Source organism: Hoplias malabaricus, chromosome 2, assembly GCF_029633855.1.
Source record: "Hoplias malabaricus isolate fHopMal1 chromosome 2, fHopMal1.hap1, whole genome shotgun sequence".
Taxonomy (NCBI): Eukaryota; Metazoa; Chordata; class Actinopteri; order Characiformes; family Erythrinidae; genus Hoplias; species Hoplias malabaricus.
In genome coordinates, this window is record NC_089801.1 from 38,935,787 (window position 1) to 38,958,867 (window position 23,081).

The following is a 23,081-nucleotide window of genomic DNA, read 5'->3' on the forward strand; positions in this document are numbered from 1 at the left end:
GGCCACGCACACACAGCCTGTGAATCCAGTTCAGGGTCGGGGTGGCTCCAGAGCCTACCTGGAATCATTGGGCGCAAGGCAGGAATACACCCTGGAGGGGGAGCCAGTTCTTCACAGGGCAACACACACACACATTCACACCTACAGACACTTTTGATTCACCAATCCACCTACCAACGTGTGTTTTTGGACCGTGGGAGGAAACTGGAGCAACCAGAGGAAACCCACATGGACACAAGTAAAAGGGTTCACTGAGGGTTTCTTCCTCAGCTCTGAGAAAGTTTTTCTTTGCCACTGTTGCCCCTGGCTCGCTCATCTGTTTTTTTTTTATTATTATTTTACATTTCGTGATAAAACTTCATTAAACGTCATTACTGGAACTCTGTGAAGCTGATTTGTGATAATATCAGTTGTAAAAAGCACTATACAAATACATTTCGTTTGATTTGAAGAGGGAAAATGTCTCCAACAGATCCAGGTCCAGAAGTAGATTTTCACTCAGTGGAAACTTCTTTCTGGTTTGTACTCTTGTGAAATCCCTGAAGATTCTGTATGCAAACTAAATGTAAAATATCCATAGCCTCGAGGACAAAGCATGCAAGCTGCACTTCCAGATTCCTTCAGCTGGCTTTTGCCTGGCTTAAATATTCCTAAACTTCTGAATTAATTGTCTATACATTTTTTAAAGTGGGCTGGACTAACTGTTATTATAGTTCTACTTTGCTGTCACTTTCTGTTCTTTGTTTTTTTATTGGTCTTGCTTAATTTTTGTTTTCCTTTGTTCCTCATGCTCTGTGTTTTGATCTGTGATTAAGCCCTTCTGCCGTTTCCTTGTATTTCTGGTTCTTCTTTGCTACTGTTTTGCCCTGCCCACTCATACTAATAAAACCTAGTTGTGTTATGTTGTTGTGCTCTCCGGTGTTCATCAAAGGAGGATGGGTTCTCCTTATGGGTCTTTGTTCCTCTCAGTGTTTCTTCCTTGTGTACTGAGGGAGTTTTTTTCCTTTCACCTGTTCCCCTTGGCTCATAGCAGGCTTGGACACAGATCTTTGTAAAGCTGGGTTGTGACAACTTTTTTTTGTGTGAAAAAAACTACATGAATAAAATTTGATTGATTGGTTCCTTGTCTCATTTGTACTTTGTCTCCTTGATATTTAATGTGTTTACCTGTCCCTCATAGGTCTTGCTTGTGTATTCTCTGTGTTCCTCTGTGCTTGTTTTTAGCATTGTCTTTCTCTACGGAGAGCTGTAGCAGTCTTTTTGGTTCCTTTTTGTTTTTGTTCTTGTGTTCCTGTTTATTGAAATAAAACACTTACACATGCATCCATTTCTCGTGACATCAACCGTTACTGTTCCTGAGACAGATTTTACGTCAGATCAAATCAAATTATATATTTAAGCAACATTGAAAAGCCCAGTTTTACCCTCAGTCACAACGGAAACAAGTCTCACCCTGGATTCCTCCACCATTTGCTGAATCATGTAATATTTACCAAAGTCCACACAGTCCAAAAGGTCAGACAGTGCTAAACACACGCTCTGGACATAGAGAGACACTCTGCCTAAAGCGCCCTTCTTTTTTTGTTAAAAATGCTGAGACCTGCTGTTGTCCCTCTGCTGCTTCTCTGTCTCTTACAGGACAGTATTGAAGAAACGGAAGATGTGTCCAGCTCTTTTATCCAGAGGGACATTTCTGCAGAACTGAACAGTCTGAGAGACCTGGTTAATCAACAGGGGATGACGTTAGTGCAGATGAAGTCTGAGTTGATGAAGACACAGAAGGAGAATGAAGGTCTGTGAATGATTGCTCTTGTACTGTGTAGTCCTCTTGGTTCTCGAACTAGGGGAATCCATTTGTAGCACATAGTGTTTCTGATTTAGTGTCTAGAAAAACTGAAAATGGATATATATATATAAATTGTTTTTCTAAGCACAAGCAAGGGAACTGTCCACTGTGAAGAGTGAGCTGGAGCATCTGAAGAACCAGAGCACAGGTAAACCCAAATTCATGCTTACACAGTAAAAACATACAAGCCAAACACTTACACCAATATAAACTTCAACCAGTTTTTTTGGTAGATGAAATATGAAGTGCTAAAATAGTTCTAGATATTAACTGAGCAACTGTGGGGTTCAGTCTTCAAAGTACTGTGTAATTAACTTGGATTGCTCACATGCAGCTGTACAATGCTTAGATATTCAAGGTGGTTGCTAAGGTGTTGCTATGTGGTAGCTGATATATACTAGGAATTTGCTAAAGTGTTGCAATACAGTTGCTAATACAAACCAGATTCCAAAAAAGTTGGGACACTAAACAAATAGTGAATAAAAACGGAATGCAATGATGTGGAGAGGGCAAATGTCAATATTTTATTCGTAATAGAACATAGATGACAGATCAAAAGTTTAATCTGAGTAAATGTAACATTTTAAAGGAAAAATATGTTGATTCAAAATTTCACAGTGTCAACAAATCCCAAAAAAGTTGGAACAAGTAGCAATAAGTGGCTGGAAAAAGGAAATTGAGCATATAATGAACAGCTGGAAGACCAATTAACACTAATTAGGTCAATTGACAACATGATTGGGTATAAAAAGAGCTTCTCAGAGTGTCAGTGTCTCTCTGAAGCCAAGATGGTAAGAGGATCACCAATTCCACCATTGTTGCGCAGAAAGATAGTGCAGCAATACCAGAATGGTGTTACTCAGCGTAAAATAGCAAAGACTTTTAAGTTATCATCATCAACCATGTATAACATCATCAAAAGATTCAGAGAATCTGGAACACTTGCTGTGCGTAAGGGTCAAGGCCGTAAAACTCTACTGGATGCTCGTGATCTCTGGGCCCTTAAACGTCACTGCACCTCAAACAGGAATGCCACTGTCAAGGAAATAACAGAATGGGCTCAGGAATACTTCCAGAAAGCATTGTCAGTAACCACAATCCACCGTGCCATCCGCCGTTGCCAGCTGAAACTCTACAGTGCAAAGAGGAAGCCATTTCTAAGCAAGCTCCACAAGCTAAGATGTTTGCACTGGGCCAGGGGTCTTTTAAAATGGAGTGTGGCAAAATGGAAGACTGTTCTGTGGTCAGATGAGTCATGATTTGAAGTTCTTTATGGAGCACTGGGACGCTATGTCATCCGGACCAGAGAGGACAAAGATAACCCAAGTTGTTATCAACGCTCCGTTCAGAAGCCTGCATCACTGATGGTATGGGGTTGCATGAGTGCTTGTGGCATGGGCGGCTTGCATGTCTGGAAAGGCACCATTAATGCAGAGAACTATGTTTAGGGTCTAGAACAACATATGCTCCCATCTAGACGTCATCTCTTTCAGGGAAGACCCTGCATTTTTCAACAAGATAATGCCAGACCACATTCTGCAGCAATCACAACATCATGGTTACGTAGGAGAAGGATCCGGGTACTGAAATGGCCAGCCTGCAGTCCAGATCTTTCACCTATAGAGAACATTTGATACATCATAAAGAGGAAGGTGCGACAAAGAGGGCCCAAGACGATCGAACAGTTAGAGGCCTGTATTAGACATGAATGGGAGAGCATTCCTATTTCTAAACTTGAGAAACTGGTCTCCTCTGTCCCCAGACGTCTGTTGAGTGTTGTAAGAAGAAGGGGGGATGCCACACAGTGGTAAAAAATGGCCTTGTCCCAACTTTTTGGGGATTTGTTGACTCCATGAAATTTTGAAACAACATATTTTTCCTTTAAAATGATACATTCTCTCAGTTTAAACTTTTGATCTGTGATTTGTGTTCTATTCTGAATAAAATATTTGATGTTAGCACCTCCACATCATTGCATTCAGTTTTTATTCACAATTTGTTTAGTGTCCCAACTTTTTTGGAATCCGGTTTGTATATACACAGGTACTTGCTAATATGTTGTTATGTGGTTGCTAATATATTCTTGGTAGTTCATAAGGTGTTGGAATACAGTTGCTAAGATTTCCCAGGTGGATGTAAAAGTGTTGCTATATGGTTGCCAAGATATCATAGGTGATTGCTATACAGTTACAAAAATATCCCCTGATTTGCTGAGATTATGTTATACCATTGCTAAGATATCTCCTTAGGTGGTTGCTAAGGTGTTGCATTATGGTTGCTAATTTATCTTAGGTGTTTGCTAAAATTGATATGGTTGCTACAATTTCCAAGGTGGTTCCTACAGTGTTACTAAGTGGTTGCTATGGTGTCCCAGGTGATCAATAAGGTGTGATTTTGCTGTTGCTAAGATATCCCAGGAGGTTGCTAAGGTGTTACTAGGCAGTTGCTATGGTATTCCAGGTGTTGTGTAGTCAGTAGCCTACGAATTGTCATACTTTTATAATTGTTGAATGTTTCTCTTTCAGAGAGAGTTAAGGTGGCTTTCACCGCGAGTTTAGGCCTGCCTGGGGCTCTGAGGGGACCCTTCAATACCGAGACCACCCTGATCTACAAACAAGTTCTTACAAACATTGGTGGAGCATACAACTCCCACACAGGTAAAACACAGGGATCGTTAGGAGGAACTGAATAAAATAATCACTCATTATTAGAGTGTCTACACACTTTCGGACACATAGTGGACACTCGTGATCCACTGTGGTCCAGTTACTCAATGGCAGCGATGGACAAAATCCTGTCTCCCTCCCTCACTCTCACTCTTCATATTAAGATGACCCGGCCTCTCAAATTGCTGGGGTCCCAGCTGTGTGTCTCGGGGAACTTCGGAACTACGTTCTGGAGCTGGAGGCCAAAGCGCTGCAGCCAGCTGCAGATGTCTGAAGAGAGAGGGACAGGGGAATGTAGATGATGACCACAGATTTAGAACACAACTGACCCACAGAGAAAAGGGCTAAATTTAGGTGCTCCTGGTCACATGACATGCTGAGTTTCTACAGTAAAGCCATATTTCACAAACTTATAACAACAAATTATTATGATCAAAGGGAATTATTAGGGAGGGATATCAAAGTGTCATAACTACTGGATTTAGAATGATGAAAAATGTATATGAAATATTATTTTTTTGAACAAGCAACCTTCCTGTCCCAAGTCCACTTCTCCAAACTATAGTGTCTGTTTACCACGTTCAAAAACACTCTGGGTTCAGTTCATGACCATGCTGATAGTTGCCCAGTAATTTGACCACATGAACTGACCCTTGTTTTTATTTATTTTACTACAGGGATCTTCACAGCTCCGGTCAAAGGGATCTACTATATGCGATTTACAGCTGGTGTCTACGACAACAAGAGCCACAACATTGGCCTGAATCTGTACAAGAACAGCCAGCACCTGATGCACTTGGGTGAAAACAGCATTGATGGTATAGCCAAGCACATTTCCAGTGGTGTTACTCTGCAGTTGGAGGCTGGAGATGTGGTGTACACTCGTCTCCCGAAAAATTATGTGGTGTGGGATGATTCTGGAATCCGCACCAGCTTTAGTGGCTTTCTCCTCTTCCCCGTGTGATGGTGTTGGGGTTATGTTATGGCATTGATTGACAGTTTGAACTTATTTAATGATTATAATGTGAAAATACACATACATATTAATCATTGAGGATTACAACAAAATAAATCGCAAAGGCTTAGTTCCACTGTGGTACTCTTCTTTAGCTGATGTTTTCATCCATAGCAAATTTTCCACTGCATGGTCCTTACTAGACTCTACTCAGCTTTTCTTCTTTTGGTCCCTGGATGTGGGTTTTTTTTAGTCCCTGTTCACTTGTGGTTTCGAGTGAGCTGAGTAGGGACTAAACTGTGACATATAAACCATTCAGAGTGCAGTTTTTCCAGAGGGAGTCATCACTCCATGCTACACAATGCAGACGTCCAGCACAAACTTTCCATCTGTAAAATCTCCAAGTTACAGCAGTGATCACATATGTTTTTATCCTACTCACAACAGCAGCTTGTAAAATTATGACATGGTCGTTTGAAGAGGTTGAAATGCTCCTTGGATCGATGGCTGATGAAAGAATCCAGCGAGAACTATACGCTGCAACAACATGTGAATACACAATGAGTAAACAACGCTTAATGTCATCAGGTATATAGTTTACACCAAGTCTCCACAGTTTCCCCCACTGATGGCGTACCCTTGGTTCCCATCAAAACTTGTGGAAACAGGTTAAGGGGCAGTGTGTTGGAGAGAGGCAAGGTTCTAAGAATCCTTACAAATGTTACAAATGGAATCCAGGAGGCCCCATTAAAAAAAATGAATTTTTAGACAGTGCAGACATCACTGCCACTCAAAGGACTAAGGGGCCGTGGAGCTATTGTGGGGGAATCAAATGAGCTACACACAGTTGAACACAAAAGAAGGACAAGTTTGTGAGAGCTAAACATGCAGCAGACTTGAAAATACGATGAGGCTTATCTCAAAGCAAGAGAAAATATTTGGGAAAACATTTGGGAACCACAGTTTTAGGTCATACATTCAACACCAAAAAGGTTTACCTCAGCAGCTTTTAGTGACATATCAAATAGGTCTCACTCTGACCTTCGCCCCATTTGCTCATTAATTCACATTTATTAGTGACCAAAGTCCACAGAGAACAAAAGACCAGACAGTGACCAACACAAGCTCTGGTAATTGAGAGACACTCTGCCTAAAGGACCGCTCTCTTTATGTTAAAAATGTTGAGACCTGCTGTTGTCTGTCTGCTGCTGCTCATGTGTCTCTTACAGAACATTTCTGGGGACAGTGTTGGGGACTCTTCAGGAACTGAAAACCTGCCCAGTATATTCCGGCCGGGCATTTATGCAGAACTGAGGAGACTGAGAAACCTGGTGGATCAGCAGGGAGCCATGATAGTGGAGCTGAAGTCAGAGCTGCTAAAGATGCAGAAAGACATAGAAGGTGGGAGATCTGTAAAAACCTGAACCATTAAAAACAAGGCTCTGTGGCTGTGTTTTCATTCTAGCTCTAAGAATACAACCCTGCTGTCTTCTTCACAAAGTCCAAAGACTGTGAAGATGTTGTGGTCCCTCTTTATAATAAGTGTGTAGTATAACAACTGTGTAGTTACAGGCTTGGACAGGGATGGCTGAAGGCTGGGGTATTCAGAGGGTTGCTGTTTGCAGCTTCACCAGTAGATGCCATTAAATGTTTCAGACTTAAGTGGTTCTCTGAAGCCAGGGATGTACCTACAAAGAATTTCTGAAATTATGAAGAAGCAGATTTTTGGCCATTGTTCCCTGATTCATTTCAGATAGTTTCTCATTAATCTCATGTTTCTCAGAGAGTCCAAAGGTGGCTTTTTCGGCTGCTCTCACTAACTCTGGAACAGTGGGACCCTTCAGTGTTCTGACAAGACTCATCTTCACCAAGGTCTTCACCAATGTGGGCCAAGCTTACAACCCAACCACAGGTACATTACACTGAGAAAAAGGTTCTGTACAGGTATGGGAGTTGATTATGAGAGTTACAGACAATGTAAACCTTCCCTCAAAGGGCCTGCAGGGGTCTTAAGGACCCCTAAATATGCAATACTTTCTCTTTACTCTCTAAAAACTACACCTAAGTTCTTTTAATTCAGGAATATTGTACAGTAATTTATTTTAAAGATACACTGTGTAGTATTTCTAACTTAAATTGCAGCTTTAAAATCACTGTGATGCTTCACTGAGCTGTAATAGGGAGAATAGACCCTCTGTCTTTGCTACTCTGGCCTCAGCACTACCGAAACTGTACTCTGGTAGGAAACCAGAAGCAAGAAGATCTGAAGAAATTCAGAGGTGGTGCATCTTTTAAGGTGGAACAGTGTGTTTGAATAAGAAGCGAATGTAGCTTGCTGGTGGCTAGTTTCCAGTCATGTGAAAATGTTAGGACACCCCATGAAAACCTTTGACTTTTTGAACATTTTTAAACATATGGACATATGTTGTAAAATGTAAAGAACAAAAATGTGTATTACTTGTGAGAAAAAAGTTAGGACTCATTAAATTTGAAAGTTAGGTTCATTTAATGTTACAATTTATGTCCCTATGTATAAACTTGTGTTTATATGTAATTTCTTCATTTTTAATTGTTTAGTTATATAAGCTCATCTCTCAGTACTCTTCAAATGAAGCTCATATTTACGTATGTATGTTCAAAAATGTTCAAAAAGACAAAGGTTTTCATGGGGTGTCCTAACTTTTTCACATGACTGTAACTTGCCTCAGTCTTCTTTCACTGTTTGAATTACCACTGAAACTCATTCGTAACTAACTGTTTAGTTTTGTAGCACTTTCTCTGTGTTTACTTTCAAGACCGAGAGACAGAGAGATCCAAGCCATTTCTGACAGAGACCGTAGTGTTTAGTCCATTTACTGAGCCAGGGCTGTGTACAAACCCTTTTTTTCCAGTGCACGAACAGACCTTAGAGCTAGGATATGGCGAGGAAACCTCTGAATTTCATTAAAATCATGAACATTGCCTTTAGGACCCCTGCTGGACTTTTGAAGGGACACTTACATTGTTTACACTGTCACTAACTTCAGCAAACAGCAGTGTGCCTGTACAGGACATTGTTCTTGTTCTTACAGTGTAGAATCTCAGAGGGAAGTTTACCTGATGTCATCACTGAGGCTAATAATAAGTTTTTTTTTTTTTTTTTTGTCTCAGGAGTCTTCACTGCTCCAGTGAAGGGAGTCTACTATTTCAGATTCACGGCTCTGGGCTACTTGAAGAATAACGCAATGTCTGTTAATTTGCATAAGAATGACCATACACTTATGCACATTGGTTCTTATAACACTCACGGTTATCATGAGTTTATTAGCAGTGGCCTGACTTTGGAACTGGAGAAGGAGGACAAGGTCTTCACCAGCCTCAGCGCTACCTACAAACTCTTTGACAACGCAAACAACTCCACCACCTTCACTGGCTTCCTTCTCTACCCCATCTGAGAATGACACGCACCCCAACTCACAGACCAGTGCTCTATACTCTTCTAAAGTGTCTAAACATGTTTGAATCTGCATAATTACATAATAATAATACACATAGCAACAGTGTATTTATAACTTGAATTATAGCTTATATAATTACAAAAGTAACAAGAGACAAAACATTAGATTCTGGAACATTTCTGTGGGGACTTGTTGACTGATTGTTGAATGATTAGCTCAGAATCAGTATTTCTTTTGGTGCAAGTGGCAAAATAAAATGATCTTTAATAGTACAAATATGTGTAGTACAAATTAAACTCCAAACATTTCTTTCTTCATTTTCACATGCACTGACTCTGACTTTATCTGGAGTTTTTATTAGGGCGCTATCAGGATAAAGTCCAGGTAATGTTGAGGACGAATGTTGCATGTGTCACGTTCACACATACAGTTCTTCTGGGTAAACTTTGGAACATTTCTGGATTACTTTGCATGTGTGAAAAGTGTGTGTGTGTGTGTGTGTGTGTGTGTGTGTGTGTGCAAGGTAAGGCAAGGCAAGGCAAGTTTTTTATAGAGCACCTTTCATATAGAAGCAATTCAAAGTGCTTTACAGAAAAAGAAACAATTAAATTAAAAGCCAGAATAAAATCATAAATGTCCAATTAGACAATTACATAAAAAGAGTAAAATGATTGAAACAATTTAAAATGACAAGAAAAGAAAAGAAATAAAAAAAATAAAGTGCCATTACAGAAAAGTGCAGAATATTTTAAACTGAACTGTAAGCTGCTCAAACAGGAATGTTTTAAGTCTTGATTTAAAAGTGTCTAAAGTCTGGGCTCTTCTAATATTCTCAGTCAGCTGGTTCCATTTAAAAGCGGCATAGTAACTAAACACTGCCTTTGTTTAGCTTTGTTTAGTTTTGACCTGAGGCAGGACTAATGACTAGTTCCTAAAGATTTGAGAGCTCTGCTCAGCTCATATCTCTGTAGCAGATCTGATAAATACACTGGTCCTACCCCATTTAGACATTTATAGATCAGTAATAACACCTTAAAATCTATTCTGTAACAGACTGGTATCTAGTGTAAGGATTTGAGGATGGGGGTGATGTGATCTCTTCCTTTGCTCCGAGTGAGAACTCTGGCAGCTGCATTTTGAATCAGCTGAAGTTGTTTAATGGTCTTTTTTGTAAGTCCAGCTAAGAGACCATTACAGTAATCAATCTTGTTAGAAATAAAGGCATGGATAAGTCTCTCCAGGTCTGGTTTAGTCAGAAAGTCTTTAATCTTACTGATGTTTTTAAGATGGTAAAATGCTGATCTAGTAACCGCTTTAATATGACTACTAAAACTGAGATCTGAGTCCATTATAGATTTGAGGGCCCTCGAGTCCAGATACGTAGCCAATCTTTGTCTCTCAGTGCTGTTCCCAAATAGTATAATCTCAGTTTTATCTTTATTCAGCTGCAGAAAATTGTGTCCCATCCATTTTGTGATGTGTTCAAGGCACTTGCTTAATGAGTCAACTGGGCCAGAGTCATTTGGGGACAGGGCCATGTAAATTTGAGTATCATCTGCATAACAGTGATAGGACAGCCCATAGTCTTGTAGAATCTGGCCAAGAGGAAGCATATATAAATTAAATAAACGTGGACCAAGAATGGAGCCCTGGGGGACACCGCAGGTTACTGGCATGTTCTCTGAAATATTATTTTCTATTTTTACAAAGTAGTTCCTGCCTTCCAGGTAAGAAACGAACCATTTCAGGACTGTTCCTGAGAGTCCAACCCAGTTTGAGAGTCTATCTATAAGAATCTTATGGTCAATGGTATCAAAGGCAGCACTAAGGTCAAGAAGTAATAGAAGAGATACCTTTCCAGCCTCTGTATTTAAGCGGATGTCATTAATTACCTTGATTAGAGCAGTCTCAGTGCTGTGATTAGACCGGAACCCGGACTGGAATTTGTCTAAGCTACTGTTAATGGACAAGAAACTAGTGATTTGCCTGAAAACTATTTTCTTAATGATTTTGCCAATGAACAGTAAATTAGAAAATGGCCTGTAGTTACTTAACCGAGATGATTTAAAATTTTTCTTTTTTAGAAGAGGCTTTACAACTGCAGTTTTTAGTGAGCTCGGAAAAACCCCTGACATGAGTGAGGTGTTTACAATGTGGAGTAGGTCTGGTGCCATAGTGTGAAACACACTCTTTAAAAAATTGGTTGGTAGTGTGTCAAGGCTACAAGTGGATGGTTTGAGATGATTAACTGTGTCAATTAAAATTTTATTATCAACAGTACTGAACTCTGACATTTTCAGTTGAGGTGATGGAGAGGGTACAGACTCATTGTTGGATATAGATGTACTAATGTTAGATGTACTAAGATGTGCATCAGATTAAGTAACTTAAAGCAACTGGATGGAACACAGAACTCTAGAACACCGTTCCACTGCTCCACAGCCTGATGTTGGTGGGCTTTATATATCTTTTATACTCCTCTGACCTGCACTTGGCATATGACCTTTGTTAATTGCACTGTGTGTGTGTGTGTGTGTGTGTTTGTGTTTGTGTGTTTGTATGTTCTCACCTTTCACTGCTTAATGTTTCCTGCCCATGCTTGACCAGCTGGAGCGATGGTGACCTATGACCTCAGATCCTCCCTCTCTGGTGGTTACACTGTTAGCCCGGATAAGTTGAGTTTACTTAAAAATTTTAAGGAAACCGTTTGCATTAAAATGTTAAGTAATGTGCAATGAAAACTTGAGTCATAACTTAAAATGTCAAGTTGTTACACCTAAAGGATAAGTTGATTTTTGTTATACCAATTCCTTTACCTAGTAATTCTACTTAGTATCTTACGTTGAAGTAAATGAATTTGATTTCTACTTAATTTTCTTTTTAATCCTATTAAAAATCCTATTTAACTTATTATTGATCAGAAATATTAATGGAAATACAAGACAGACCTATACAGTTCTTTTTGTGCTTTATTATTTCCTTGAAATACAACATCAACATCAAAGGGACATAACGCACTACCCTGAAAATTTGCTCTTATAACTGAAACATTCTTAAGTAATTCCACATAGAATTAGCATTGAATAAATCCGAATCAATGTCTTGCAGGCCTAGTTGCACAAATGCTATATAAAGTTGTACTCACAAATTTATACTCCTGGAAAAAATTGTAAGACTTGTACCATTTTAAAAAAAAATATGACTGATCCTGAAAAACAATGTTATTTTAACAACACTTTGAACAGATACATGAGAACATGTCTTCTAAAACAGCTCTTAAAATTCAACTAAAACTTATTTTAAACATTACAATAAAAAAAGTAGTCAGGTTTAAATGCAGTTACCCCTTTAGCTACCATGTAGTGGTTAAAATGTAAAATAATAATAAAAAAATAAGAGAAAATGACCTCTGAGAAAATGAGCTCTCAAATCTGAACTAAAGTTGTCCTGACATAGATAATGTAGCCACTGGGGGAGGAAAAAATGGCAGAATATGACTTCTCTAAACTAATGCTTCCTAAAGACAAAATTCTACTAAAATTACAGCCAAACAGGTGCACACAAATTTTAGGCCATATTGTGTACACTGCAAACAGTACACAAGAGCAAAAACATAAACAACAAATTTTGTACATGGAACAGTAACCTTCTTGAATTCAGTTTCACACAGCAAGCTGATTCTTTAAAGTTTGAATTTTGGGTGGCAGTTCACGACTACCCTAGTTGAGCATTACCTGCTGAATAAAGCAGAAAGTGTTTTTCATGCCCTTAGGGTAGTCCAAGTGAAGAGCATAGATGAGACCTAACAGAAGACAGGTGGCCTGGGGTAAATTGGCCAGGTCATCCATCACCACAGCGCCTTCCAAGATGATCCCCACTTTGGATGGGTTTACTTGAGGGTGTTTCTGATCAACACAGAGGAGTACCACTGAAGTTTGACATTATGAGTCCTTGTCAGTTACATCCTAACATAGAAAAAATTAAATTGACAAGCAAAACAATTAAGTTAATTGATGTGTTGTCCACCAAATACCAGAGTTGCTTTAAATTGCCATATAGAAACTGGAATCTGCCATATACATCTGGAAACCATGTAATTCTGTCCAATAACGGTGCGAAGAATGGTGTGATTTAACATGGATTTACCCCCCACAGCATAAATTAGTGCAGAATCTGATTCAGATTTATTTGATATCAAGCTGTATCTTTGATTCACTTCAGAAGAATAGTTTACACAAAATCAAATTACATGATTTTTCCAATTAGCCCATATGTAGTCAAATAACTCATCAAAAATTCATGATTAAAATCCAGATATTTCTTTAATTTAAACTGCAGGTGTAAGACTAACATTACTAATAAACTCTGGAAATTAGTACATGCTGAAACCACCTCACTCAAACTGCATCCAGAAAACAAAATAAAATTTTATTTGTAGCTGATTGACAAAAATCCCCATTTAATTTTGCACAGCTAACAGTTTGTGTAAAATGGCAATATAATTATCAGCACTACTAACAACAATGTAAGGATCAATACATAGCGAGCCTACAGATATTCATCATTACAAGAAATCCTTACACACTTTTTAAATTGTAAAGGGATGAAAGCGCGCGTTTCGAACTCAGAACATTTGTTTTGAAGCAAATAGACGCTATAAGTTAATTATTGGTTGATTGTAAATTGTCCCATATTCTCTTCTGAAAACAAAGATACCATAACAATTTATTTCAAACTAATTCGTAAGGTAGCATAAAGAACTTACCAAAATTAATCACTGGTTGACCTGGCAGAAGAACTGTAGCAGAAAGTGTCTGTTAAACTGATATAAACAAAAAATGTTGCTCAAAAAACAGTGCGTTTTGGTAAGATTCCACTTCGCAAAAAAAGCTCAAGGTAATAGGTGAAAAATCCAGGTGTGCATGTTAAAAATGACTCCGCCACACTTAACTTCTTGCAAAAGCCTTCAACAGTTGAAAAACTACAAGTCCGTCAACAAGTAAAAGGGTGACATTAAAACAAAAAGTCCCCAGTTTTCTGTTAAATTACCTTAATTTAAGCTTTGAAGTTAATCAGATAAAAACGTACAACTTTTAGTTCATTAAAATTAAAACTGCTAATAGATTTAAATGTGTACTAATGTGAGTATAATATACTTACATTTGATAGTAATGCAATAAAACTTAAACTGTTCAGTTCAATGTACATAAATTATTTAAGTAGATATAAAATCCGGGCTTACAGTGTAATGCTGTAATATGACACCATGTAAACAGCATTGGACCAGTTCCTGTTTTTGTCAGGAACAACAACATGTGAATACACAATGAGTAAACAACGCTTAATGTCATCAGGTATATAGTTTATGATTCTGGAATCCGCACCAGCTTTAGTGGCTTTCTCCTCTTCCCCGTGTGATGGTGTTGGGGTTATGTTATGGCATTGATTGACAGTTTGAACTTATTTAATGATTATAATGTGAAAATACACATACATATTAATCATTGAGGATTACAACAAAATAAATCGCAAAGGCTTAGTTCCACTGTGGTACTCTTCTTTAGCTGATGTTTTCATCCATAGCAAATTTTCCACTGCATGGTCCTTACTAGACTCTACTCAGCTTTTCTTCTTTTGGTCCCTGGATGTGGGTTTTTTTTAGTCCCTGTTCACTTGTGGTTTCGAGTGAGCTGAGTAGGGACTAAACTGTGACATATAAACCATTCAGAGTGCAGTTTTTCCAGAGGGAGTCATCACTCCATGCTACACAATGCAGACGTCCAGCACAAACTTTCCATCTGTAAAATCTCCAAGTTACAGCAGTGATCACATATGTTTTTATCCTACTCACAACAGCAGCTTGTAAAATTATGACATGGTCGTTTGAAGAGGTTGAAATGCTCCTTGGATCGATGGCTGATGAAAGAATCCAGCGAGAACTATACGCTGCAACAACATGTGAATACACAATGAGTAAACAACGCTTAATGTCATCAGGTATATAGTTTACACCAAGTCTCCACAGTTTCCCCCACTGATGGCGTACCCTTGGTTCCCATCAAAACTTGTGGAAACAGGTTAAGGGGCAGTGTGTTGGAGAGAGGCAAGGTTCTAAGAATCCTTACAAATGTTACAAATGGAATCCAGGAGGCCCCATTAAAAAAAATGAATTTTTAGACAGTGCAGACATCACTGCCACTCAAAGGACTAAGGGGCCGTGGAGCTATTGTGGGGGAATCAAATGAGCTACACACAGTTGAACACAAAAGAAGGACAAGTTTGTGAGAGCTAAACATGCAGCAGACTTGAAAATACGATGAGGCTTATCTCAAAGCAAGAGAAAATATTTGGGAAAACATTTGGGAACCACAGTTTTAGGTCATACATTCAACACCAAAAAGGTTTACCTCAGCAGCTTTTAGTGACATATCAAATAGGTCTCACTCTGACCTTCGCCCCATTTGCTCATTAATTCACATTTATTAGTGACCAAAGTCCACAGAGAACAAAAGACCAGACAGTGACCAACACAAGCTCTGGTAATTGAGAGACACTCTGCCTAAAGGACCGCTCTCTTTATGTTAAAAATGTTGAGACCTGCTGTTGTCTGTCTGCTGCTGCTCATGTGTCTCTTACAGAACATTTCTGGGGACAGTGTTGGGGACTCTTCAGGAACTGAAAACCTGCCCAGTATATTCCGGCCGGGCATTTATGCAGAACTGAGGAGACTGAGAAACCTGGTGGATCAGCAGGGAGCCATGATAGTGGAGCTGAAGTCAGAGCTGCTAAAGATGCAGAAAGACATAGAAGGTGGGAGATCTGTAAAAACCTGAACCATTAAAAACAAGGCTCTGTGGCTGTGTTTTCATTCTAGCTCTAAGAATACAACCCTGCTGTCTTCTTCACAAAGTCCAAAGACTGTGAAGATGTTGTGGTCCCTCTTTATAATAAGTGTGTAGTATAACAACTGTGTAGTTACAGGCTTGGACAGGGATGGCTGAAGGCTGGGGTATTCAGAGGGTTGCTGTTTGCAGCTTCACCAGTAGATGCCATTAAATGTTTCAGACTTAAGTGGTTCTCTGAAGCCAGGGATGTACCTACAAAGAATTTCTGAAATTATGAAGAAGCAGATTTTTGGCCATTGTTCCCTGATTCATTTCAGATAGTTTCTCATTAATCTCATGTTTCTCAGAGAGTCCAAAGGTGGCTTTTTCGGCTGCTCTCACTAACTCTGGAACAGTGGGACCCTTCAGTGTTCTGACAAGACTCATCTTCACCAAGGTCTTCACCAATGTGGGCCAAGCTTACAACCCAACCACAGGTACATTACACTGAGAAAAAGGTTCTGTACAGGTATGGGAGTTGATTATGAGAGTTACAGACAATGTAAACCTTCCCTCAAAGGGCCTGCAGGGGTCTTAAGGACCCCTAAATATGCAATACTTTCTCTTTACTCTCTAAAAACTACACCTAAGTTCTTTTAATTCAGGAATATTGTACAGTAATTTATTTTAAAGATACACTGTGTAGTATTTCTAACTTAAATTGCAGCTTTAAAATCACTGTGATGCTTCACTGAGCTGTAATAGGGAGAATAGACCCTCTGTCTTTGCTACTCTGGCCTCAGCACTACCGAAACTGTACTCTGGTAGGAAACCAGAAGCAAGAAGATCTGAAGAAATTCAGAGGTGGTGCATCTTTTAAGGTGGAACAGTGTGTTTGAATAAGAAGCGAATGTAGCTTGCTGGTGGCTAGTTTCCAGTCATGTGAAAATGTTAGGACACCCCATGAAAACCTTTGACTTTTTGAACATTTTTAAACATATGGACATATGTTGTAAAATGTAAAGAACAAAAATGTGTATTACTTGTGAGAAAAAAGTTAGGACTCATTAAATTTGAAAGTTAGGTTCATTTAATGTTACAATTTATGTCCCTATGTATAAACTTGTGTTTATATGTAATTTCTTCATTTTTAATTGTTTAGTTATATAAGCTCATCTCTCAGTACTCTTCAAATGAAGCTCATATTTACGTATGTATGTTCAAAAATGTTCAAAAAGACAAAGGTTTTCATGGGGTGTCCTAACTTTTTCACATGACTGTAACTTGCCTCAGTCTTCTTTCACTGTTTGAATTACCACTGAAACTCATTCGTAACTAACTGTTTAGTTTTGTAGCACTTTCTCTGTGTTTACTTTCAAGACCGAGAGACAGAGAGATCCAAGCCATTTCTGACAGAGACCGTAGTGTTTAGTCCATTTACTGAGCCAGGGCTGTGTACAAACCCTTTTTTTCCAGTGCACGAACAGACCTTAGAGCTAGGATATGGCGAGGAAACCTCTGAATTTCATTAAAATCATGAACATTGCCTTTAGGACCCCTGCTGGACTTTTGAAGGGACACTTACATTGTTTACACTGTCACTAACTTCAGCAAACAGCAGTGTGCCTGTACAGGACATTGTTCTTGTTCTTACAGTGTAGAATCTCAGAGGGAAGTTTACCTGATGTCATCACTGAGGCTAATAATAAGTTTTTTTTTTTTTTTTTTGTCTCAGGAGTCTTCACTGCTCCAGTGAAGGGAGTCTACTATTTCAGATTCACGGCTCTGGGCTACTTGAAGAATAACGCAATGTCTGTTAATTTGCATAAGAATGACCATACACTTATGCACATTGGTTCTTATAACACTCACGGTTATCATGAGTTTATTAGCAGTGGCCTGACTTTGGAACTGGAGAAGGAGGACAAGGTCTTCACCAGCCTCAGCGCTACCTACAAACTCTTTGACAACGCAAACAACTCCACCACCTTCACTGGCTTCCTTCTCTACCCCATCTGAGAATGACACGCACCCCAACTCACAGACCAGTGCTCTATACTCTTCTAAAGTGTCTAAACATGTTTGAATCTGCATAATTACATAATAATAATACACATAGCAACAGTGTATTTATAACTTGAATTATAGCTTATATAATTACAAAAGTAACAAGAGACAAAACATTAGATTCTGGAACATTTCTGTGGGGACTTGTTGACTGATTGTTGAATGATTAGCTCAGAATCAGTATTTCTTTTGGTGCAAGTGGCAAAATAAAATGATCTTTAATAGTACAAATATGTGTAGTACAAATTAAACTCCAAACATTTCTTTCTTCATTTTCACATGCACTGACTCTGACTTTATCTGGAGTTTTTATTAGGGCGCTATCAGGATAAAGTCCAGGTAATGTTGAGGACGAATGTTGCATGTGTCACGTTCACACATACAGTTCTTCTGGGTAAACTTTGGAACATTTCTGGATTACTTTGCATGTGTGAAAAGTGTGTGTGTGTGTGTGTGTGTGTGTGTGTGTGTGTGCAAGGTAAGGCAAGGCAAGGCAAGTTTTTTATAGAGCACCTTTCATATAGAAGCAATTCAAAGTGCTTTACAGAAAAAGAAACAATTAAATTAAAAGCCAGAATAAAATCATAAATGTCCAATTAGACAATTACATAAAAAGAGTAAAATGATTGAAACAATTTAAAATGACAAGAAAAGAAAAGAAATAAAAAAAATAAAGTGCCATTACAGAAAAGTGCAGAATATTTTAAACTGAACTGTAAGCTGCTCAAACAGGAATGTTTTAAGTCTTGATTTAAAAGTGTCTAAAGTCTGGGCTCTTCTAATATTCTCAGTCAGCTGGTTCCATTTAAAAGCGGCATAGTAACTAAACACTGCCTTTGTTTAGCTTTGTTTAGTTTTGACCTGAGGCAGGACTAATGACTAGTTCCTAAAGATTTGAGAGCTCTGCTCAGCTCATATCTCTGTAGCAGATCTGATAAATACACTGGTCCTACCCCATTTAGACATTTATAGATCAGTAATAACACCTTAAAATCTATTCTGTAACAGACTGGTATCTAGTGTAAGGATTTGAGGATGGGGGTGATGTGATCTCTTCCTTTGCTCCGAGTGAGAACTCTGGCAGCTGCATTTTGAATCAGCTGAAGTTGTTTAATGGTCTTTTTTGTAAGTCCAGCTAAGAGACCATTACAGTAATCAATCTTGTTAGAAATAAAGGCATGGATAAGTCTCTCCAGGTCTGGTTTAGTCAGAAAGTCTTTAATCTTACTGATGTTTTTAAGATGGTAAAATGCTGATCTAGTAACCGCTTTAATATGACTACTAAAACTGAGATCTGAGTCCATTATAGATTTGAGGGCCCTCGAGTCCAGATACGTAGCCAATCTTTGTCTCTCAGTGCTGTTCCCAAATAGTATAATCTCAGTTTTATCTTTATTCAGCTGCAGAAAATTGTGTCCCATCCATTTTGTGATGTGTTCAAGGCACTTGCTTAATGAGTCAACTGGGCCAGAGTCATTTGGGGACAGGGCCATGTAAATTTGAGTATCATCTGCATAACAGTGATAGGACAGCCCATAGTCTTGTAGAATCTGGCCAAGAGGAAGCATATATAAATTAAATAAACGTGGACCAAGAATGGAGCCCTGGGGGACACCGCAGGTTACTGGCATGTTCTCTGAAATATTATTTTCTATTTTTACAAAGTAGTTCCTGCCTTCCAGGTAAGAAACGAACCATTTCAGGACTGTTCCTGAGAGTCCAACCCAGTTTGAGAGTCTATCTATAAGAATCTTATGGTCAATGGTATCAAAGGCAGCACTAAGGTCAAGAAGTAATAGAAGAGATACCTTTCCAGCCTCTGTATTTAAGCGGATGTCATTAATTACCTTGATTAGAGCAGTCTCAGTGCTGTGATTAGACCGGAACCCGGACTGGAATTTGTCTAAGCTACTGTTAATGGACAAGAAACTAGTGATTTGCCTGAAAACTATTTTCTTAATGATTTTGCCAATGAACAGTAAATTAGAAAATGGCCTGTAGTTACTTAACCGAGATGATTTAAAATTTTTCTTTTTTAGAAGAGGCTTTACAACTGCAGTTTTTAGTGAGCTCGGAAAAACCCCTGACATGAGTGAGGTGTTTACAATGTGGAGTAGGTCTGGTGCCATAGTGTGAAACACACTCTTTAAAAAATTGGTTGGTAGTGTGTCAAGGCTACAAGTGGATGGTTTGAGATGATTAACTGTGTCAATTAAAATTTTATTATCAACAGTACTGAACTCTGACATTTTCAGTTGAGGTGATGGAGAGGGTACAGACTCATTGTTGGATATAGATGTACTAATGTTAGATGTACTAAGATGTGCATCAGATTAAGTAACTTAAAGCAACTGGATGGAACACAGAACTCTAGAACACCGTTCCACTGCTCCACAGCCTGATGTTGGTGGGCTTTATATATCTTTTATACTCCTCTGACCTGCACTTGGCATATGACCTTTGTTAATTGCACTGTGTGTGTGTGTGTGTGTGTGTTTGTGTTTGTGTGTTTGTATGTTCTCACCTTTCACTGCTTAATGTTTCCTGCCCATGCTTGACCAGCTGGAGCGATGGTGACCTATGACCTCAGATCCTCCCTCTCTGGTGGTTACACTGTTAGCCCGGATAAGTTGAGTTTACTTAAAAATTTTAAGGAAACCGTTTGCATTAAAATGTTAAGTAATGTGCAATGAAAACTTGAGTCATAACTTAAAATGTCAAGTTGTTACACCTAAAGGATAAGTTGATTTTTGTTATACCAATTCCTTTACCTAGTAATTCTACTTAGTATCTTACGTTGAAGTAAATGAATTTGATTTCTACTTAATTTTCTTTTTAATCCTATTAAAAATCCTATTTAACTTATTATTGATCAGAAATATTAATGGAAATACAAGACAGACCTATACAGTTCTTTTTGTGCTTTATTATTTCCTTGAAATACAACATCAACATCAAAGGGACATAACGCACTACCCTGAAAATTTGCTCTTATAACTGAAACATTCTTAAGTAATTCCACATAGAATTAGCATTGAATAAATCCGAATCAATGTCTTGCAGGCCTAGTTGCACAAATGCTATATAAAGTTGTACTCACAAATTTATACTCCTGGAAAAAATTGTAAGACTTGTACCATTTTAAAAAAAAATATGACTGATCCTGAAAAACAATGTTATTTTAACAACACTTTGAACAGATACATGAGAACATGTCTTCTAAAACAGCTCTTAAAATTCAACTAAAACTTATTTTAAACATTACAATAAAAAAAGTAGTCAGGTTTAAATGCAGTTACCCCTTTAGCTACCATGTAGTGGTTAAAATGTAAAATAATAATAAAAAAATAAGAGAAAATGACCTCTGAGAAAATGAGCTCTCAAATCTGAACTAAAGTTGTCCTGACATAGATAATGTAGCCATTGGGGGAGGAAAAAATGGCAGAATATGACTTCTCTAAACTAATGCTTCCTAAAGACAAAATTCTACTAAAATTACAGCCAAACAGGTGCACACAAATTTTAGGCCATATTGTGTACACTGCAAACAGTACACAAGAGCAAAAACATAAACAACAAATTTTGTACATGGAACAGTAACCTTCTTGAATTCAGTTTCACACAGCAAGCTGATTCTTTAAAGTTTGAATTTTGGGTGGCAGTTCACGACTACCCTAGTTGAGCATTACCTGCTGAATAAAGCAGAAAGTGTTTTTCATGCCCTTAGGGTAGTCCAAGTGAAGAGCATAGATGAGACCTAACAGAAGACAGGTGGCCTGGGGTAAATTGGCCAGGTCATCCATCACCACAGCGCCTTCCAAGATGATCCCCACTTTGGATGGGTTTACTTGAGGGTGTTTCTGATCAACACAGAGGAGTACCACTGAAGTTTGACATTATGAGTCCTTGTCAGTTACATCCTAACATAGAAAAAATTAAATTGACAAGCAAAACAATTAAGTTAATTGATGTGTTGTCCACCAAATACCAGAGTTGCTTTAAATTGCCATATAGAAACTGGAATCTGCCATATACATCTGGAAACCATGTAATTCTGTCCAATAACGGTGCGAAGAATGGTGTGATTTAACATGGATTTACCCCCCACAGCATAAATTAGTGCAGAATCTGATTCAGATTTATTTGATATCAAGCTGTATCTTTGATTCACTTCAGAAGAATAGTTTACACAAAATCAAATTACATGATTTTTCCAATTAGCCCATATGTAGTCAAATAACTCATCAAAAATTCATGATTAAAATCCAGATATTTCTTTAATTTAAACTGCAGGTGTAAGACTAACATTACTAATAAACTCTGGAAATTAGTACATGCTGAAACCACCTCACTCAAACTGCATCCAGAAAACAAAATAAAATTTTATTTGTAGCTGATTGACAAAAATCCCCATTTAATTTTGCACAGCTAACAGTTTGTGTAAAATGGCAATATAATTATCAGCACTACTAACAACAATGTAAGGATCAATACATAGCGAGCCTACAGATATTCATCATTACAAGAAATCCTTACACACTTTTTAAATTGTAAAGGGATGAAAGCGCGCGTTTCGAACTCAGAACATTTGTTTTGAAGCAAATAGACGCTATAAGTTAATTATTGGTTGATTGTAAATTGTCCCATATTCTCTTCTGAAAACAAAGATACCATAACAATTTATTTCAAACTAATTCGTAAGGTAGCATAAAGAACTTACCAAAATTAATCACTGGTTGACCTGGCAGAAGAACTGTAGCAGAAAGTGTCTGTTAAACTGATATAAACAAAAAATGTTGCTCAAAAAACAGTGCGTTTTGGTAAGATTCCACTTCGCAAAAAAAGCTCAAGGTAATAGGTGAAAAATCCAGGTGTGCATGTTAAAAATGACTCCGCCACACTTAACTTCTTGCAAAAGCCTTCAACAGTTGAAAAACTACAAGTCCGTCAACAAGTAAAAGGGTGACATTAAAACAAAAAGTCCCCAGTTTTCTGTTAAATTACCTTAATTTAAGCTTTGAAGTTAATCAGATAAAAACGTACAACTTTTAGTTCATTAAAATTAAAACTGCTAATAGATTTAAATGTGTACTAATGTGAGTATAATATACTTACATTTGATAGTAATGCAATAAAACTTAAACTGTTCAGTTCAATGTACATAAATTATTTAAGTAGATATAAAATCCGGGCTTACAGTGTAATGCTGTAATATGACACCATGTAAACAGCATTGGACCAGTTCCTGTTTTTGTCAGGAACAACAACATGTGAATACACAATGAG

General features: G+C 38.1%; 3 protein-coding genes across 3 annotated transcripts; all 3 read left to right on the forward strand.

Annotated features, from left to right (window-relative positions):
• The first annotated feature begins 1,537 nt into the window (after nucleotides 1-1,537).
• On the forward strand, nucleotides 1,538-6,687 carry LOC136687176 (complement C1q-like protein 4). Its single transcript, XM_066661460.1, has 4 exons — nucleotides 1,538-1,792; nucleotides 1,932-1,994; nucleotides 4,372-4,503; nucleotides 5,190-6,687. The coding sequence occupies exons 1-4, from the start codon at nucleotides 1,591-1,593 to the stop codon at nucleotides 5,474-5,476; spliced, it is 684 nt and encodes a 227-aa protein (XP_066517557.1). The 5' UTR covers nucleotides 1,538-1,590; the 3' UTR covers nucleotides 5,477-6,687.
• On the forward strand, nucleotides 5,206-9,160 carry LOC136687177 (complement C1q-like protein 2). The gene is made up of 4 exons (XM_066661461.1): nucleotides 5,206-5,330; nucleotides 6,697-6,868; nucleotides 7,251-7,379; nucleotides 8,618-9,160. The coding sequence occupies exons 1-4, from the start codon at nucleotides 5,328-5,330 to the stop codon at nucleotides 8,899-8,901; spliced, it is 588 nt and encodes a 195-aa protein (XP_066517558.1). The 5' UTR covers nucleotides 5,206-5,327; the 3' UTR covers nucleotides 8,902-9,160.
• Nucleotides 9,161-14,276: 5,116 nt separating this feature from the next.
• Nucleotides 14,277-18,006, forward strand: LOC136687602 (cerebellin-4-like). Its single transcript, XM_066662107.1, has 3 exons — nucleotides 14,277-15,714; nucleotides 16,097-16,225; nucleotides 17,464-18,006. Exons 1-3 carry the CDS (start codon nucleotides 15,483-15,485, stop codon nucleotides 17,745-17,747), a joined length of 645 nt encoding a protein of 214 aa, XP_066518204.1. The 5' UTR covers nucleotides 14,277-15,482; the 3' UTR covers nucleotides 17,748-18,006.
• The last annotated feature ends 5,075 nt before the right edge of the window (nucleotides 18,007-23,081 follow it).

Excerpts from the sequence above, each read along its gene's own strand:
- LOC136687176 (XM_066661460.1), top strand. The coding sequence starts at position 1,591 with ATGCTGAGACCTGCTGTTGTCCCTCTGCTGCTTCTCTGTCTCTTACAG. Across the intron at positions 1,793-1,931 it reads GACACAGAAGGAGAATGAAG|CACAAGCAAGGGAACTGTCC; the intron begins GTCTGTGAATGA and ends TGTTTTTCTAAG. Across the intron at positions 1,995-4,371 it reads TCTGAAGAACCAGAGCACAG|AGAGAGTTAAGGTGGCTTTC; the intron begins GTAAACCCAAAT and ends TTTCTCTTTCAG.
- LOC136687177 (XM_066661461.1), top strand. Across the intron at positions 6,869-7,250 it reads GATGCAGAAAGACATAGAAG|AGAGTCCAAAGGTGGCTTTT; the intron begins GTGGGAGATCTG and ends CATGTTTCTCAG. Across the intron at positions 7,380-8,617 it reads AGCTTACAACCCAACCACAG|GAGTCTTCACTGCTCCAGTG; the intron begins GTACATTACACT and ends TTTTTGTCTCAG.
- LOC136687602 (XM_066662107.1), top strand. The coding sequence starts at position 15,483 with ATGTTAAAAATGTTGAGACCTGCTGTTGTCTGTCTGCTGCTGCTCATG. Across the intron at positions 15,715-16,096 it reads GATGCAGAAAGACATAGAAG|AGAGTCCAAAGGTGGCTTTT; the intron begins GTGGGAGATCTG and ends CATGTTTCTCAG. Across the intron at positions 16,226-17,463 it reads AGCTTACAACCCAACCACAG|GAGTCTTCACTGCTCCAGTG; the intron begins GTACATTACACT and ends TTTTTGTCTCAG.